Raw genomic sequence first — 18611 nt, 5'->3', positions numbered from 1 at the left:
GAATTTTTATGCTGAAAAGTCCAAAAATGTCTGTAAAGACTGAATAAACTCAATGGCATGAACTGGGATTTCACAGGGTTTGTGTGAGTTCTTGTATGAAAACATTGCCCATTTTCCTATAGTCAGATAGGCTATGTTAAGATGAATTAGAGGGGACAGTAAATCAGAGAGTTTGATATTTCCAATATTTAATTAACATTCTCCACATGCCATATGATCCATGTAAAAGGTTGGGTGAGAGGTTTGTATTTTTGAAGTTATTAGTGTATTTAACAAGAAATGGTATTCATCCATAACCCTCATACTAACCCCAATTTTCAACCTTACTGTGACTACACACCTAACACATAATCCGTAACCCTAGCCTCAGCTTCCAGGCCTCACATCTTAACTCTAACCCTTAACCTAACTCTAACCCTAAACCTAACTCTAAACCGAACTCTAACCCTAAACCTAACTCTAACCCTAAACCTAACCCTAAACCTAACTCTAAACCTAACCCTAAACCTAACTCTAACCCTAAACCGAACTGTAATCTGAGTAAGCTGTTGCATATCAACAGAGTTGCAGTAGAACGTTTTTTTTTGATAGTTTGTGAGTCCCCCACACCCCCCAAAAAAGGAACATGTGCAACTTCTTTCCTGTTTAGTACGTGCCGTGGTACGTGACATCAAGTACGTTACATTGAGACATTACCATTAAAAGCACAGTTTATATGAAGCCAAGCATTTACTCACCATTTGACCAGGAGACGTTTGTGCGTGTGTTTGCTGACTAAGGTATGTACAGTGGAACTCTTGATGTCATGCTTCTTGTGCTATTATCAGGAGCTTTTATGTAAATGTTGGCAAAGTAGACAGACTACGCTTTTATATATTTCACAAGGAAGACATACTAAAACACAAAATACCTGTAAGCCTTTTGAAATCTGTTAAATCTAAGGTAAATATGAAATACTTACCATGTAACTGGAATATAAATATTTGAACATATTTGGGTAGAAACAGCTGTCACGGCATGTGTTCCAAGCATAGTGCACTCATACAGTACTGATTTCTGTTGAGAAGATGGTACTTTTTATGACCTATTTAAGTGGAAGTTAAAAGTTGAATTTTTTGCTTTAGGAATATATAAAATATACAAATTTGCTGAGTAATCAACATTTTTACATATCCATTTCAGTAATGAGATGGTATAGGTATGTCCTGTGTCTGTACTACACTCTGTCTAAATTGTCATGGTTACTGCAAACTTTTTTTGTCCTTTGGGAATGAGGGTGTGATGTTCCAGTCCAATGGCTGCTATCCAAATGGGCATCTCTGTCTCACCAATCACTCTCGGTAAAATGTTGTTATAGCACCTCTGTAATAATGGGCTGCATTTAAAGTGATGGGTTGTTTTAGGTGAGCATTGTTTATCATCATTGACCAGGTGAAACTCTCTGTACCAACCCTGCACTAACACACCTTACTCAACTAATCAAGGTCTTGGTGAGTAGTTGATCTGTTAAATACGGTGTTAGGGCTTTGCTGGCAGGTAAAAAGATTGTGGACACAGTAGTTCCCCAAAACCAGGGTTGGTGACCACTGCACTAGCACACTAGACCAAATCTCGCTCTGTATACTACACTGCGCGTCATGTTACTTTTCTTATCTTATCTTACTAAAGAAATAAGCTGTCAAGGTAATGAGAAACCTCATGGAACCTCAAACATTTACCCTTACATGAACAGCCACATGTCCAGTGCGTGGTAGGTTCTCATAACGAACTACTGTGCCTCCGCAGACCAAAACGCATCCGCTAGACAGCCGTTTTATCAGTTGAGGGTTTTACAACACCTTGACGACTCCCAAGCAACACCAGATAAACTGATAAAAGCCGGCTACCTCCTTCCTGCAGGTGTATGTCTTGGCACCATTCCCTAGATAACTGAGATGTGTTTCGAACATCTGAAGCCATGTTTCTTCTCTTGTTTATTGTAATTTAGATACCATATACCCTTCTGGAGAACTTAGGCTTCACACGACCCAGTTTTGAATAATTATACCCTTCCTCCAAGGGTGCGTTTTAGCACAAATTGATTGCAAAAATAGTAAGTGTTGAGTCAGTGTTGGGAAAGAAAATGAGAAGTAGATGATCATGTTCATGCTCGTGTTAATCAGTATCGCCCAAGGAATAGAGAAATAGGATCCAGTTCTCACAAGTCATTGGGCACCCGAGTGGTGCAGTGGTCTATGGCACTGCATCTCAGTGCAAGAGGCATCACTACAGTCCCTGGTTTGAATCCAGGCTGTATCACAGCCGGCCGTGATTGGGAGTCCCATAGGGCGGCTCACAATTGGCCCAGCGTCGTCCGGGATAGGCCGTCATTGTAAATAAGATTTTGTTCTTAACTGACTTGCCTAGTTAAATAAAGGTTGCATTTAAAAAATACTGACCAATGGAAATGTATGAAGTGTAAAGAGCAATGAGCTGATTAGGTTGATATTTGTGCAAATGTAGATGTAGCCTACACCTGACACACTAAAGAAAATGTAGCCTAGATGAACTTGACAATATCTACAATTCGATTTTAATTAGATGCTATCAATATTTAAAATGTGTTCCCAAATCCAACTAATTTAATAATATCAACACCTGGGGACACATGAACATACACCTTAAAATGCTGCACTCCACATTGCAAAACCATAACGGTCGCATTAATTACCATAACAGAAATAGTACAAACAGAATTAGTGTCTGAGACCTCTTTCCAGCGTTCACGTGATGGTCGTCTGTTCAAATCTAATGCAGAATTCAGGCTTTATAAATGACACCTGAAGTGGTGTTCTGTTGTCCAGCTGCCTGTCACTATTAAAAACCAATTCTACCCAAAACCAATTCTTCCTTTGGCCGCCTCTCCTTCCAGTTCTCTGCTGCCAATGACTGGAACGAACTACAAAAATCTCTGAAACTGGAAACACTTATCTCCCTCACTAGCTTTAAGCACCAGCTGTCAGAGCAGCTCATAGATTACTGCACCTGTACATAGCCCATCTATAATTTAGCCCAAACAACTACCTCTTTACCTACTGTATTTATTTATTTATTTTGCTCCTTTGCACCCCATTATTTCTATCTCTACTTTACACTTTCTTCCACTGCAAACCAACCATTCCAGTGTTTTTTTTTAACTTGCTATATTGTATTTACTTCGCCACCATGGCCTTTTTTATATTTTTATTTATTTATATATATATTTTATATATTTTGTTTGCCTTCACCTCCTTTATCTCACCTCACTTGCTCACATTGTATATAGACTTATTTTTCACTGTATTATTGACTGTATGTTTGTTTTACTCCATGTGTAACTATGTGTTGTTGTATGTGTCGAACTGCTTTGCTTTATCTTGGCCAGGTCGCAATTGTAAATGAGAACGTGTTCTCAATTTGCCTACCTGGTTAAATAAAGGTGAAATAAAATAAAAAAAATTAAATAAAATTAGACAGTCAGAAGAAGTGGTGCTGCTGTTTGCAAGACACAGACATTTCCTTCACTGAATAAACGTCAACCCCCAAGCGCTAGCCTTCCTCTGTAATATCAAATGATCATCAGATTATTTTACTCATATTTATCAGTGAGATAAATCAAGCTTCACAAGGAGGGCAACATCCACTGATTCCTTTAAATGTATGCAAATATATAATCCAGTGGCTAGTAAATGACACAGAAAGCTATAGCCCCTTGCAATATTTATCTTTACTTCTATTTTTTATAAATGTTTTATGTCAAAGGAATACAAGCCAACAGTAATTCGACCAGAGATTAAAATCCTCAAATGTAATGAAATAGTCAAGTTTCAAGTTTATTTTTTACAATGAGTTCCAGGTTAATGGGGCAATAACTGTTCAAGACATCTGTGGCTGATGGTAATTACACATTTGACAATGCAGAGGTCATCCTTCATAACACTGCTAGCCCCAAAATATGTGACTATAAGGGCTTATAGGGAACCAAATAAACCTTACTCTGTAGGAATTAAAATCACTCTCCAAATACCGTCCTCGTGGCTTACCAGCCACTTGTGTCATGATGGGAGTATTATGTTGTTAGTTTGCTCCACCATGAATAGAAGGAAGCTTAGGGGTCCATGCGTGTGCTGGGTATTAACACTGGGATTAGCCGAAAGGCATCTGGGAAACTCCAGGCTGGGAAGCACAAACAGACCGCTCCCTTTATTGTTGTGATGGGTACCTCGTTTGCCACAATTAATAGCTTCACTCCAAAGCACGCCGCTGTGCCTACATCGGCATGGTCTTCCTAGTTTGGAAAGGGGGCAGGGTTTGCTAACAAGTCCCCTGCTTGAGGACCATTATGACATTGACGTTTGCTCTGTTTGTCTACTGTAGAGAGTCCAACCATAGACATGCCATAGACTCAAAGAAACTCTTGTTAGACAGAATGACATGGCTTTGTTAACAAATTGCATCACATCCACTGTAGCTATCCTTGTGACTGAATTCAGCCTTCGTGTGAAATTTTGCATACAAACTAGTGACACTGACTCAATTTTTATTTTATTGCTTCACACCTTCACTGACTAACTCTGCATATCCTGAAATGACCCCAGATTGAGTACCTGCATTTGCTTATTGTCTATATCTTTTTCTTTTGCAGAATGCTGTCTGAGAAGGAAGTCATGGAAAGTTTCGGCCACAGGAGCCTGGTGCTCGCGGTCTACATCATCACCTTGCTGATTGGCTTCCCAGCCAATGTTGTGGCCTTTTACACCTTCAGCAAGAAGGTGAGGCAGAAAGCCATGCCCATCGACATCCTGCTCCTCAACCTGACCATCTCGGACCTCATCTTCCTGTTCTTCTTGCCCTTCAAGATCAAAGAGGTGGCGGACCACATGAAATGGATCATGCCCCACTTTCTGTGTCCATTGACCAGCTTCGTCTTCTACACCACCATCTACAACAGCACCTTCTTTCTGACCGCAATCAGTGTCGAACGCTACCTGGGAGTGGCCTTTCCCATCAAGTACAAACTAAAAAGACGGCCTTTGTACGCCACGGTGGCTAGCGTCTTCTTCTGGGCAATCTCCATGGCGCACATTAGTATCGTCTACATCATTCAATATTTTGACTATTCCAACACCACCCGGACAGACCCTTTGAACCTGGACAGGTGTTATAAGGATTTCACCCCGGAGCAGCTGCAAGTCCTGGTACCTGTCCGTCTGGAGCTCTTCCTGGTTCTATTCTGTGTACCTTTCTTCATCTGCTGCTTCTGTTACATCAACTTCATCCGGATCCTCTCTCAGCTGCCCAGCATCAACCCCAAGAAACGTCAGCGGGCCATCGGCATGTCTCTGGGGACCCTGCTGGTGTTTATCGTCTGCTTCGCGCCCTACAACTTGTCACACGTAGTGGGCTTTGTCAACTGGGAGAGTCCCAAATGGCGGGTGGGCGCACTCTTGTCCAGTACCGTCAACGCCAGCCTGGACCCCATCATCTTCTACTTCTCCTCATCGGCCCTCAGGTCTACCTTCCACCTCTTCATGAAGAACCTGGTGGAGAGGGTGCAGCGGTTGTGCTGCTGCAGTAAGGCTCTCTACTGCCCCCTGTTGTTCTGCTCCAGAACTCAGAAGGACAGCACAGCAAGCACCAATGACAGCTCCTTATAGTGTACATGTCAAACTCATACCACAGAGGACTGAATGTCTGCGGGTTTTAGCTCCTCCCTTGTACTTGATTGATGAATTAAGGTCACTAATTAGTAAATAACTCCCCTCACCTGGTTGTCTAGGTCTTAATTAAAAAGAAAAAACTAAAACCCGCAGACACTAGCTCCTCCATGGAATGCGTTTGGCACCCCTGTTATAGTGTGTAGTCAAGCCACATGGTACACATGCTAAATGCTAGCCTGTTCAATGTATTTATTGCACTTAGGTTCTTATGGAAAAGACTGAGGACTATGCTATCTGTCTTTATAAGTAGCCTATACATTAATCAGTGCCGGTCGGTGCCAATTAGGATGAGGGAGGATGATTCTTTTTTTTATGAGCATGGCCTTATTTCTATTACAGCATATTGGATTACTGTCATTCATTTTCAATTCACCCAGTTCAATGTCACATCGATAGGTTTGGGCTACTGTACGATACTCAGATTTGACCTATACCCATCATGAGTTTGCAACAAACTAGCCTATGAATGAAAATGTACAACGTAGGTGCAAAGGGTTGAGAGAATTTTGAGTAATCAAGGTGACAGACAGTGACACATTCATTACTGCCTTGCACACTCTTGCCTGCATCTAGCTGACCAAGGGTGTAATCATTAGTCCAACAGTTGCAAATGAGAGTTTCTATTGGACAAATTCAGGTATGTTTATCCCCTTTTTGTTCCATTTGCTTCTGTTTAAGAAACATTTTTCAACAGAATCGGCGGAATGAATACACCTCTGATCACACAAAAACAGTTAACTTTCAAAGCAGCCATATGAAGACAGCATGATCACTTTGCTCGTTGTTTATATAATTCCTTCTTGCAACTGTCTATGCGCTTTCCTCCTCTCACCTTTTACCTTTGCTTGTGGACTTCAGTGCATAACACCTGTCTGTGACCAGGAAAAAAACACTTTCCAAGCCAAACCTTCATATCATGACTACTAACCGCTACTTTCAGCCTACATCATTGTCACCTCACAGTCAATATATCTATAGTACTAGAACTAACGAGTTAGTAAACCCGGTACAATCATGCAGTACAGTGTACAGTCAGAAAGCAGTTTAACAGTTCCACCGCGGGTCCTGGTGGTAATAAATTAATAAAACCAAAAGCTTACCTAGACTTGGAAGAGTTCCAGTGCTGGATAGCCATAGCCAGCTAGCTAACATAGCATCACTCTCTGTTTGAGCCAGGTGTTTTTGTAGGCTAATCTAGCTAGCTGTATCCAGCTAGCTAAGTGAAAGTGAAGTTTAAAAAATATTAACAAATATAGCTAGCTAGTTCTCTCTCTCTTGCTTCTCTTTAATATTTGAATAAATACATATTTTCAAAACTGTTCAACTATTCTCCCTCTTTTTGAGTCAACTATTCACCACATGTTATGCACTGCAGTGCTAGCTAGCTGTATTTTATGCTTTCAGGACTAGATTCATTATCTGATCTTTGATTGGGTGGATAACATGTCAGTTCATGCTGCAAGAGCTCTGATAGGTTGGAGTACGTCCTCCGGAAGTTGTCCTAATTACTGTGTAAGTCCATGGACAGGGTAGGAACCAAGAGCCTCCTAGGTTTTGCATTGACGTCAATGTACACAGAGGAGGAAGGAAGCTAGCTGTCCTCCAGCTACACCATGGTGCACTACAGAGTGCTGCTGAGGCTACTGTAGAACTTCATTGTGTGTTTTAATGAATTATTTGGTGACATGAGTATATTTAGTAAAGTTTTATCTAAAAATGCAAACTTTTTAAATGTTCCACTATTTTAATTTTTTGAAATTTACTGAGGAGGATGGTCCTCCCCTTCCTCATCTGAGGAGCCTCCACTGACATGAATGTATGTGTAGTATGCATTTACATGTGTATTTATAAGCATTTGAAGGTTTAATATTATTTCTGTTCCCCTTTATTGTATGACTTTATTTTACTGATGACATTAAAATCTCTTTTTGCATCATACTTCTGTAAATATTTGAAGTGATGCCATGCCCCCCCCCCCCATGAAAATGTTTCACAAAACGGGATACACAAACTTGCATAATACACTCTGTGTCGGCTGTAGCTTTTGGTTTTTTATGGTTTTGTGATTTCGTAATACTTTGAAGGGTTCTTCCAGTCAGTCATCAAAATAATGTAAAACAGGAAGTTGAGTTTCAGGCGTATTTACAGTGGGCTCCAAAAGTGTGTCTGTAACTTTCTCACTCATCCTTATTCATGATTCATTCAGGACTATCCGTAATCATGATAGCATCCACATTAATGTAGAAGTGTTGAGAAACATATTCCATTCTCATTTACAATAAAAGTTCATCCAAAATGACACAATACATAATTTACCATTAATTTCTATTGGGCACAAAATAATTTGAAACACAACCAAAACCAACAGCAAATGCATCCGACAAGTTTGTAGAGTCACAATCTTGATGTTATCATTGCGTGCTAGGAATATGGGACCAAATACTAAACTTTTGACTACAGATACTGTATAAGTGAATTAGTCCCAATACTTTTGGTCCCCTAGAATGGGGGGACAATGTACATAAAGTGCTGGAATTTTTAAACGGTTCACCCGATATGAATGAAAATACCCTAAAACTAAAGATGACAGTCTCCACTTTAACCTCATAGTCATTATATCATTTCAAATCCACCCCCCCCCCCTAAACAAATAAAAATGTCACTGTCCCAATACTTTTCGAGTTCACTGTGTATCAAAATGAATATATTTGTTATTTTACCACTTGCTTTTCCCTACCTAATGATTGCCTCTGAACATCTAAAGTAAAGACACAAAGCCTTCAGAAAGTATTCACACACCTTGACTTATTCCACATTTTGATGTTACAGCCTGAATTTGAAATGTCCCACCACCAATCAAACTGACAATTATGATACACAAGTAAAACAACTAAATAAATATTTTCACCACATTGGCCAGTATGAGTATGGGTATTCTGTGGCGGGATTTTCCACAGCAGTTAGCCTACAGAATGAAAGAATGAACTCTCACCACCAAAGTCAATGTTAAGTTAGTCAAACTGGTATGGTAGCGAGGGAGGAGCTGTAATGGGCTGCTTATAATAGACGTGAATCACTTTTCTTCCTCATGCAGTGTTTTCTCCCTCCTCCTCTCTTTCTCTCTTAATCAAGAGGCCAGATAACAGTCTACATCTATTAACCAATAGAGCAGACAGGCTGGTTCCTCAAAGCCCTAAGACCATCCAGCTTCTATCGCAGGACAGTGTTACTACGGAAACCATGTTTGGAGAGCGCTGGTGATCGATATCAGCGGTGTCTATCTAATAATAATTTGCCGTTAACTGCGCTGGATGTTTAGATTATGCTGTGAACAGCGTGGCTGGCTGTAGTCGATAGGAGGTCGGAGCTACAGAGGGAGGAATAAAGTAAAGAAGATCCAGACTCAATTGTCAGACCTGGCAGAATATCCACGGTGGAATAATGTAAGCTTTTCTATTTCAATTTTATTTTGGCTACTTCAAAAAGTATCTACAATAAATTCAAGTCAAGTTAGTTTTTTCGTCATATACACATGATATATTGTAAGCCTACATGGAGTACACAGTGAATGAAATGCTTACTTGCAGGTTCACCTCTCGACAATGCAACATCATTGAAAAAATAAGTAAGTGAATACAAATAGTTGTACAAATAAAAATAAAAAATAAAAAAATTAGAAATTTTGCAAAAATATAATACAGAAGGCACTCAAACAAATTGAAGTCGGATATTTACAAGACTGGGAAATTGTGCAATAGATACGTAATGTCAATAATAAATAGACATTGTGCGGTAATAATAAATAGTATTCCAGTAGCAGCAGTCTGTGTGTGTGTGTGTGTGTGTGTATATGTGCGTGCGTGCGTGCGTGTGTGCGTGTAGCCGTGGAAAGTAGTTTGGCGGTAAAGGTGCTGAGATTAAAAAAAAATATATATATATCTTTACATTTTTTATTCAGATTTTCAGGGGGCACTCTCAGCACCCCTACCTCCCACAACTATGTACAGTACCATTCAAAAGTTTGGACACACTTACTCATTCAAGGGTTTAACTTTATTTTTTATATTTTCTACATTGTAGAATAATAGTGAAGACATCAAAACTAACAGGTGTGCCTTATTAAAAGTGTATTTGATGTATTTCTTTCCTTCCTAATGCGTTGGAGCCAATCAGTTGTGTTGTGACAAGGTAGTGTTGGTATACAGAAGACAGCACTATTTGGTAAAAGAACAAGTCCATATTATGGCAAGAACAGCTCAAATAAGCAAAGGGAAATAACAGTCCATCATTACATTAAGATATAAAGGTCAGTCAACGCGAAAAATGTCAAGAACTTTGAAAGTTTCTTCAACTGCAGTCGCAAAAACCATCAAGCACTATGATGAAACTGGCTCTCATGAGGAGCGCCACAGTAAAGGAAGACCCAGAGTTATCTCTGCTGCAGAGGATAAGTTCATTACAGTTACCAGCCTCAGAAATTGCAACCCAAATTAAAGCTTCACAGAGTTCAAATAACAGACACATCTCAACATCAACTTTTCAGAGGAGACTGTGTGAATCAGGCCTTCATGGTCTAATTTCTGCAAAGAAACCACTACTAAAGGACACCAATAAGAAGAAGAGACTTGCTTGGGCCAAAAAACACGAGCAATGGACATTAGACCGGTGGAAATCTGCCTTTGGTCTGATGAGTCCAAATTTGAGATTTATTGTTTCAATTGCCATGTCTTTGTGAGACGCAGAGTAGGTGAATGGATGATCTCCGCATGTGTGGTTCCCACCGGATGGAGCATGGTGTGTGGGGATGCTTTGCTGGTGACACTGTCAGTGATTTATTTAGAATTCAAGGCACACTTAACCAGCATGGCTACCACAGCATTCTGCACCGATAAGCCATCCCATCTGATTTGAGTTTAGTGGGACAATCATTTGTTTTTCAACAGGACAATGACCCTTAGCACACCTCCAGGCTGTGTAAGAGCTATTTGACCAATGAAGGAGAGTGATGGAGTGCTGCATCAGATGACCTCACTTCCACAATCACCCTACCTCAACCCAATTGAGATGGTTTGGGATGAGTTGGACTGCAGAGTGAAGGAAAAGCAGCCAACAAGTGCTCAGCATATGTGGGAACTCCTTCAAGACTGCTGGAAAAGCATTTCAGGTGACTACCTTATGAAGCTGGTTGAGAGAATGCCAAGAGTGTGCCAAGCTGTCATTAAGGCAAAGGGTGGCTACTTTGAAGAATCTCAAATATTAAATATATTTTGATTTGTTTAACACTTTTTTGCTTACTACATGATTCCATATGTATTATTTCATAGTTTTGATGTCTTCACTATTCATCTACAATGTATTAAATAGTAAAAATATAGAAAAACCCTTGAATGCTACTGTATGTGTGTGAGTTTGAGCTTATGTGTAAGCATGTGTGAGTGTGTAAGCATGTGTGAGTGTGTAAGCATGTGTGAGTAAGTAAGCATGTGTGAGTAAGTAAGCATGTGTGAGTAAGAAAGCATGTGTGGAAAGGTGCAGAGAGTCAGGGCAAGAGACTGTTGGTGTTCTAGCGGTCAGTCCCGGTCACAGGGGAACGGAATACTGTAGCTATCTATGGTAGAAAAAACAATGTGAAGAGTTGGTAAAGAGGTCAGTGAGTTGTTTGACTTGCTGGCAATCCTCCACTGTCATCATATCTGCCAGTAAAAGTGTGAGTGAGGAATTTCCCATGCGTACAGTTTATTAGCCAGTCATTGGTCAATACAAGGAGGTCATGTTGGTTTAATTGTCTCCTACGCTCATGCCTTATTATACTGTCCTTTACTTGATGCTGGAAGTACATGGAGGGTAAGACAGCCTCACGGCACAAGGCTGGTGAACAAGACTATGGTAAGGGCTACTTGGTTGTGGTAGAATGAGTTATAGCTCTTCCTTAATTGTGAGTGTTGTGTTTATGACTTCCCTTTGATGATGTCAGAGATTGTTTAATCCATTGTTGACCTATTGGACATGTTTAAGAACAGGAAATGAAAACACTGTTGTACTAACAAGGATAAGGAATGGTAGCAGCTAAGACCACGCGTTACCCCTTTGTGGACGTAAGCGCCAATATATTTACAAGCTGTTCTGTGTTTGTGTGTATAAGAAGTACAGGAGTCCATCCAATGATAAGACAATATTATAACGACGACACAGGAAGCAATAATGTTGTGTTGAGACTGTTTGTATACAGAACCATGTGCCAGACACACACATCCTGAGTCATCACATTAAACAAAACCCAGATGCTCATCAAATCTAAAGGTATACAGCCAGTTCCCAACAGACACTGACCATATTGCCTCTCCGAGCGTTTGGTTTTATTGTAGTTATTTTGCATGAAATTCACATTCATCTGAACTCTATTTCATCTGCTAGTATTGTATTGTGATTATTGAGCACACGGATGTTGTTTCAATTACACCCTCCACTTGGCATACTTAAAAGGGGTGAGTGGTGAGTAACAGACGGCATAAACCGTATTGTGTGGTAATCTCTTTCTATCCTCTCTTGCCATCAGAGTCTTGGAGCCCATGAAGAGACGATGAGTTGGTTTTATTGCCAGGGACAGGAAAACCACGCTGTCTAACTGGGTTTGTTCCAGGCTGTTGACCCAATAAGCAGCCTTCACCTCTGAAGCCTCAGACTGTCTGACAGATCAAGCCCATTGCACTGCAACGTTTTCATCTCCCCCAGACTGCACTGAGATGATGTGACAGATCTTGCTCCCTGTGCCTTCCAGTGACTGTACCCACCGCCGAGGCCACCATGCAGGAGTGCCACACTGCGCTGTGTCTGTCCGTCTACCTTGTCACCTTTTTGATGGGCCTCCCGGCCAACGCTGTGGCCTTCTACACCTTCAGCAAGAAGGTAAGGCAAAAACCCACACCCATCGACATCCTGCTCCTCAACCTGACCATTTCAGACCTCCTCTTCCTCCTCTTCCTGCCCTTCAAGATGCAGGAAGTCACGGACGATATGACCTGGAGTCTACCCTACATCCTCTGTCCTTTATCTGGCTTCTTCTTCTACATGACCATCTACGTCAGCACCTTATTCCTGACAGCAGTCAGTGTGGAGCGCTACCTGGGCGTGGCTTTCCCCATCCAACACTCGCTGAAGCGTCGGCCCCTGTATGCCGTGGTGGCCAGTGTATTTATCTGGGTCTTCTCCGTCCTCCACCTGAGCATCGTCGTCGTCATGCCCTACTACAACCCACCGCAAGACTCCCTCAGTTCCACAACCAACTCGTCCAACATCTACGAATTCTCCAACGTCTCCAACGCGCCCATTAGTGACGGCGACAACGTTGTGTCTTCCAGGAATGTGTGCTATGAGGACTTCAGCGAGAAGCAACTGGCGATCCTCCTGCCTGTGCGTCTGGAGCTCTGCCTGGTTCTATTCTGTGTACCTTTCCTCATCTGCAGCTTCTGCTACATCAACTTCATCCGGATCCTCTCCGGCCTGCCTCACATTGGGCGTCGCAGACGCCTCCGTGCTATCGGCCTGGCTCTGGGGACACTGCTGGTGTTTGCCTTCTGCTCTCTGCGCCCCTACAACGTCTCCCACATTGTGGGCTTATAACCAGGAGGAACCCCGACTGGAGGGACATGGCCTTGCTCTGCAGCACCTTCAACGCCTGCCTGGACCCCTTCATCTTCTACTTCTCCTCCTCGGCCGTCAGAGGGACCATAGGGAGAATGTCTCGGGGGCCAGAATCAAGCTGGCAAGTGTCACATCCACTGGTCCCCTTGGAAGGGAATGAGCGAGCCTCAGATAGATAAGGGACCAAAACAAGCAGAACTGAACGCTATCTGAAGCTAATTGAATAGGGCCTGTATTAACTGAAATGAGATGTTGTGCTCCCCATGCTAGAGGCAGGATATGAGTGCTCTGATGTTTATGTTTTTTTTACATGTGAGACGGGAGAGACTGTCATTTACTGTATATGCGTCTCTGTTTGATCATTGCGGGCAAACTTCCTACTTAGATTAGAGACAGGATATGGGAGATACGGAGCCTGCCTTCCTCCTGAGAGACACCAAACAAGGGCTCACAATAGGGAGTTACTGCCTTGCTGCAGTTAGCTGGAATCAAGTGCAGTCATTGCAAATGATGTATTATAAGTACACACCTACTGTGACAGCGCATTAAATAAGTTTGAGAGTACATTTGTTGTATAGGGTTGCCTGACAAGATTGGAAAACAGCACAGAAAATTGTCATTGATTAGCAGGTAAAGTGTTTATTTCAACATTGTTGAAAACTCTATTTCACAAGGTTGAAGCCCATTTACACAACTAGGAGCAGTTATGGGGATGTCAACTGTAGAGAACAACAGCTCTAACATCTGAGAGACACATCAGAACAACATCTCTCAGCACTGAGAGATAAGCGTCTCAAACAAGTGTCACAGTAGTATCGCATATGGTATCGCAAAGGAACGATGATACAGTATGCACTGTGTGTGCTAGCTATTCAATCGAATTTGAGCACTGAGCAGATGTGTTGTGTGTGTGTGTGTGTGTGTGTGTGTGTGTGTGTGTGTGTGTGTGTGTGTGTGTGTGTGTTGTGTGTGTGTGTGTGTGTGTGTGTGTGTGTGTGTGTGTGTGTGTGTGTGTGTGTGTGTGTGTGTGTGTGCGTGTGTGCGTGTGTTTTTGTGCATGCATGAGCACACATGCGTAAATGAGGGATTTTGTGTGTACTTGTGATTCATTGTGTCCATAGATTACTATTATTGGCTTTGTGAAATGAATGTGGACTCACTGTCCCATTTTGTATACACGTCTAACATCTGGGACCTTCATTGTTTGATTCTGGGACCAAATAAAGATATTTATGTTGAAATAAAAGCATGTTCATTTCGTGAATTACAGGAACAAAAATACTATAATAGTTGAACAGCATTGAATTGGTTACACAATTACAAGCAAAACGTTTGGCAATGGCATACTTGAACATAATCAGGTTGCTGTGGAACCCTGGTTCTTGCTACTGTTTTGGAGTCATAACATGTATAATATGACAACCATCCCTTCAGACACACTTCCCAACACAGTGTAACTCATGATAATATTTGAGCCTCTCAAATATTTACACAGAGACTATAGTCACTGATAAGGTATTGTGGGTGGTGCATGTATACTATACAGCCAGCTGCTGTACAGTACCTGTAACACATGCAAGGAAAGCCCACACCACCAACATAAACCCATAGATTCAATACTTTCACACCAGGAAGTGCCTTTACTTTATTTAATCCGGTTATTCAGGGATTACGCTCCAACAGAGGTTGAGTTGATTATTGCATATATCTATTTGACAGCCACACCATCCATGAGACATTCATTTTGACACTAGAGTACAATATGACTAATAAAAGCATCCAGCAGCACTTGACACGACTGGAAAATGGCTTCCGTTCAACACGCAACATAGACCTAAAGTTTCACATAGCATCAGTGTTGTATCATGATTCGGGGATGCTACAGAATGTGTGAGCTGGGTAGAATATACATCAAGGAGGACAAGTGAGAGACTGTAGTACTAGTTTTTAAAACAGTGCTGAGGCATGTGTTTACAGTATAGACAAAACTACTGGCCCCCCCAAAAAAGTCCCTCAGTAAAAACCCAGCATACTCTCTGACATAAAAAGTGTGCCATTTGATCAGGAAATGTATCATGCAGTAAAGATCTGTATAGAGGCTGTTGTGGGTAGCCTATTAATTACAGAAAATCAGATGCTCTTGGACCTTTTCTCACAATGTTGGATAGCTAAACAGATAGAGCTGTAACACAGAATGTGTGTATGCATGCTTGTGTGTGTGTGTGCGTGTACTTACCGTACATAGGACACAAGAGGTATTTTTTCCCCACACTTGTCAGTGCTGTGGAGAAAAAGACGATATCTAAAACAACCCTGACTGATGCTCAAGACATGGACCACACAATTTTTTACATGACGCCATTTCCCATGATCCTTGTGTGATCTTGTGAGTGCAACACCACAGTCACTCCACAGAGGACACGGTTCTTAAGGATATTCGAGCATCCAATCACCTCATCGGGGGCTGCGTCTGTGAGCGTAGACAAAAAGGCAATGCAAACTTAACCTAGGGTTAAGTTATACAGTCATGCACCTCACACAATGATGACAGACCTGAGGGTGAATTCAATTTACAGTCGTTGAAGGCCCATGATTGACGGAATCTGTGTGTAGTGGAAGCACAGATGTATACAATATGATAAGGATTTCACTCAGGTATGCCATGCAAGCTGTTGGCTGAGACTAGATATTTGAGCCATATGAGAACTAGTCTAGTGAAATATACAGTAGTGTTAACTAAAGCTCACCCCAATGAGGAGTTGAGATCTTTGGAATCAGGCTGTGCGATTGGTTGATGTGAGGGTAGGCAGGGTGAAGGGTGCAGTTGCTGCCAACAAAGTGGTAGGGGCTATCTTCCCCACTCTGGTGTGTCCAGGTTAGGGTGAGGTGGTGTGGGTGGAACCCACCGGTGACGCAGAGGAGAGCCCACTGGTCCGTCTGGGGGTCCGAGGGGACCTGGAGGAGGAGTTGGGGCACATCTCATGACATTTACATTTTAGTCATTTAGCAGACACTCTTATCCAGAGCGATTTACAGGAGAAATTAGGATTAAGTGCTTTGCTCACGGGCACAACGGCAGATTTTTTTGTTGGCTCAGGGATTCAAACCGGCAACCTTTCGGTTACTGGCCCAATGCTCTTAACCACTAGGCTACCTGCCGCTCGTTAGAAATATGTAAGATTGTTGACATTTAACCATAGTAGTTATACTGTATGTCATATTTCACTATTTCGACATATTCAATTCAGGCCATGTTGGTAATACAGTTGTGGCAAAATGACACACTCATGGTTCTGTAAATGGTGCAGGACTTTGTAACGTGCACCCCACTGGAGAAACGCTGCGAGGAACCTTCTCTTTCGCATGAGGGGTTTGCACATAATCATTTCACGATCCCTCTTTGCCTTGTTCTGTGGTGAGTTTCAATTCCCTGCAAAGATCAATAGAATCCACAATGCATTGTGCCGGGGTGATTATATCTGGATCTGTCACGAAACCACTCAGGCAAAAAGATGAACTGAAAGGAAATTTCCATGTGGCTAGAATTTTTATAGATTTGAGCTTGGTTAGGCTTCTTTATGGTGATGCATAGCCCACTGGTTTAAATTGAATTGCCTCCCTGCTAACTGTTTGGCTTCAAACAAATTCTCAAAGGATACAAATGAGAGATAATTACAACAATGACAACAACAACAACAATACCAACAAAGACAGAAAAAATTATGAGAACCTCTGATGAGTTACAAAAAGACATTCCAAGAATAAAGGCAGATGTGTTCATTTCTTATCAGAGCTAGTTCTTAGCCTTTAATGCTTAATCCTATGGTCATTATCATGCCAAGCAATGGCCATATTTTTTTATTTATTTATTTAACCTTTATTTAACCAGGTAGGCAAATTGAGAACACGTTCTCATTTACAATTGCGACCTGGCCAAGATAAAGCAAAGCAGTTCGACACATACAACAACACATAGTTACACATGGAGTAAAACAAACATATAGTCAATAATACAGTGAAAAAAAAAAAAGTCTATATACAATGTGAGCAAGTGAGGTGAGATAAGGGAGGTGAAGGCAAACAAATCAATAATACAGTGAAAAAAAAAAAAGTCTATTTACAATGTGAGCAAGAGGTGAGATAAGGGAGGTGAAGGCAAACAAATATATGTATAAATAAATAAAAATATAAAAGGCCATGGAGGCGAAGTGAGTACAACACAGCAAGTAAAATAAAAACTAAAAAAAACAATGGAATGGTTGGTTTGCAGTGGAAGAAGTGCAAAGTAGAGACAGAAATAATGGGTGCAAAGGAGCAAAATAAATTAATAAATAAATACAGTAGGTAAAGAGGTAGTTGTTTGGGGCTAAATTGTAGATGGGTTATGTACAGGTGCAGTAATCTATGAGCTGCTCTGACAGCTGGTGCTTAAAGCTAGTGAGGGAGATAGGTGTTTCCAGTTTCAGAGATTTTTGTAGTTCGTTCCAGTCATTGGCAGCAGAGAACTGGAAGGAGAGGCGTCCAAAGGAAGAATTGGTTTTGGGGGTGACTAGAGAGATATACCTGCTGGAGCGCGTGTACAGGTAGGTGCTGCTATGGTGACCAGCGAGCTGAGATAAGGGGACTTTACCTAGCAGGGTCTTGTAGATGACCTGAACCAGTGGGTTTGGCGCCGAGTATGAAGCGAGGGCCAGCCAACGAGAGTGTACAGGTCGCAGTGGTGGGTAGTTATGGGGCTTTGTGACAAAACGGATGGCACTGTGATAGACTGCATCCAATTTATTGAGTAGGGTTTTGGAGGCTATTTTGAAATGACATCACCGAAGTCGAGGATTGGTAGGATGGTCAGTTTTACAAGGGTATGTTTGGCAGCATGAGTAAAGGATGCTTTTGTTGCGAATAGGAAGCCAATTCTAGATTTGACTTTGGATTGGAGATGTTTGATGTGAGTCTGGAAGGAGAGTTTACAGTCTAACCAGGCACCTAGGTATTTGTAGGTGTCCACATATTCTAAGTCAGAGCCGTCCAAGTAGTGATGTTGGACAGGCGGCAGGAGCAGGCAGCGATCGGTTGAAGAGATGCATTTGGTTTACTTGTATTTAAGAGCAGTTGGAGGCCACGGAAGGAGAGTTGTATGGCATTGAAGCTCGCCTGGAGGGTTGTTAACACAGTGTCAAAAGAAGGGCCAGAAGTTTACAGAATAGTGTCGTCTGCGTAGAGGTGGATCAGAGA

At 41.7% G+C, this 18611-nt stretch overlaps 1 protein-coding gene, 1 long non-coding RNA gene and 1 pseudogene across 2 annotated transcripts; all 3 read left to right on the top strand.

Moving 5' to 3' along the window:
• Positions 1–689: 689 nt before the first annotated feature.
• Positions 690–6058, top strand: LOC111959037 (free fatty acid receptor 2). Its single transcript, XM_023980451.2, has 2 exons — positions 690–779; positions 4664–6058. The coding sequence occupies exon 2, from the start codon at positions 4665–4667 to the stop codon at positions 5673–5675; it is 1011 nt and encodes a 336-aa protein (XP_023836219.1). The 5' UTR covers positions 690–779; position 4664; the 3' UTR covers positions 5676–6058.
• A 2798-nt stretch (positions 6059–8856) lies between these two features.
• LOC111958688 (free fatty acid receptor 2-like) lies at positions 8857–13558 on the top strand (annotated as a pseudogene).
• Positions 13559–17237: 3679 nt separating this feature from the next.
• LOC139023715 (uncharacterized) lies at positions 17238–17630 on the top strand. Its single transcript, XR_011474852.1, has 2 exons — positions 17238–17449; positions 17529–17630. It is a non-coding gene; the product is annotated as an uncharacterized lncRNA (long non-coding RNA).
• Positions 17631–18611: the final 981 nt, after the last annotated feature.

Source organism: Salvelinus sp. IW2-2015, linkage group LG35, assembly GCF_002910315.2.
Source record: "Salvelinus sp. IW2-2015 linkage group LG35, ASM291031v2, whole genome shotgun sequence".
Lineage (NCBI taxonomy): Eukaryota > Metazoa > Chordata > Actinopteri > Salmoniformes > Salmonidae > Salvelinus > Salvelinus sp. IW2-2015.
The sequence above is the reverse complement of the archived record's forward strand: the minus strand, read 5'-3'. Positions and strand labels throughout refer to the sequence as shown.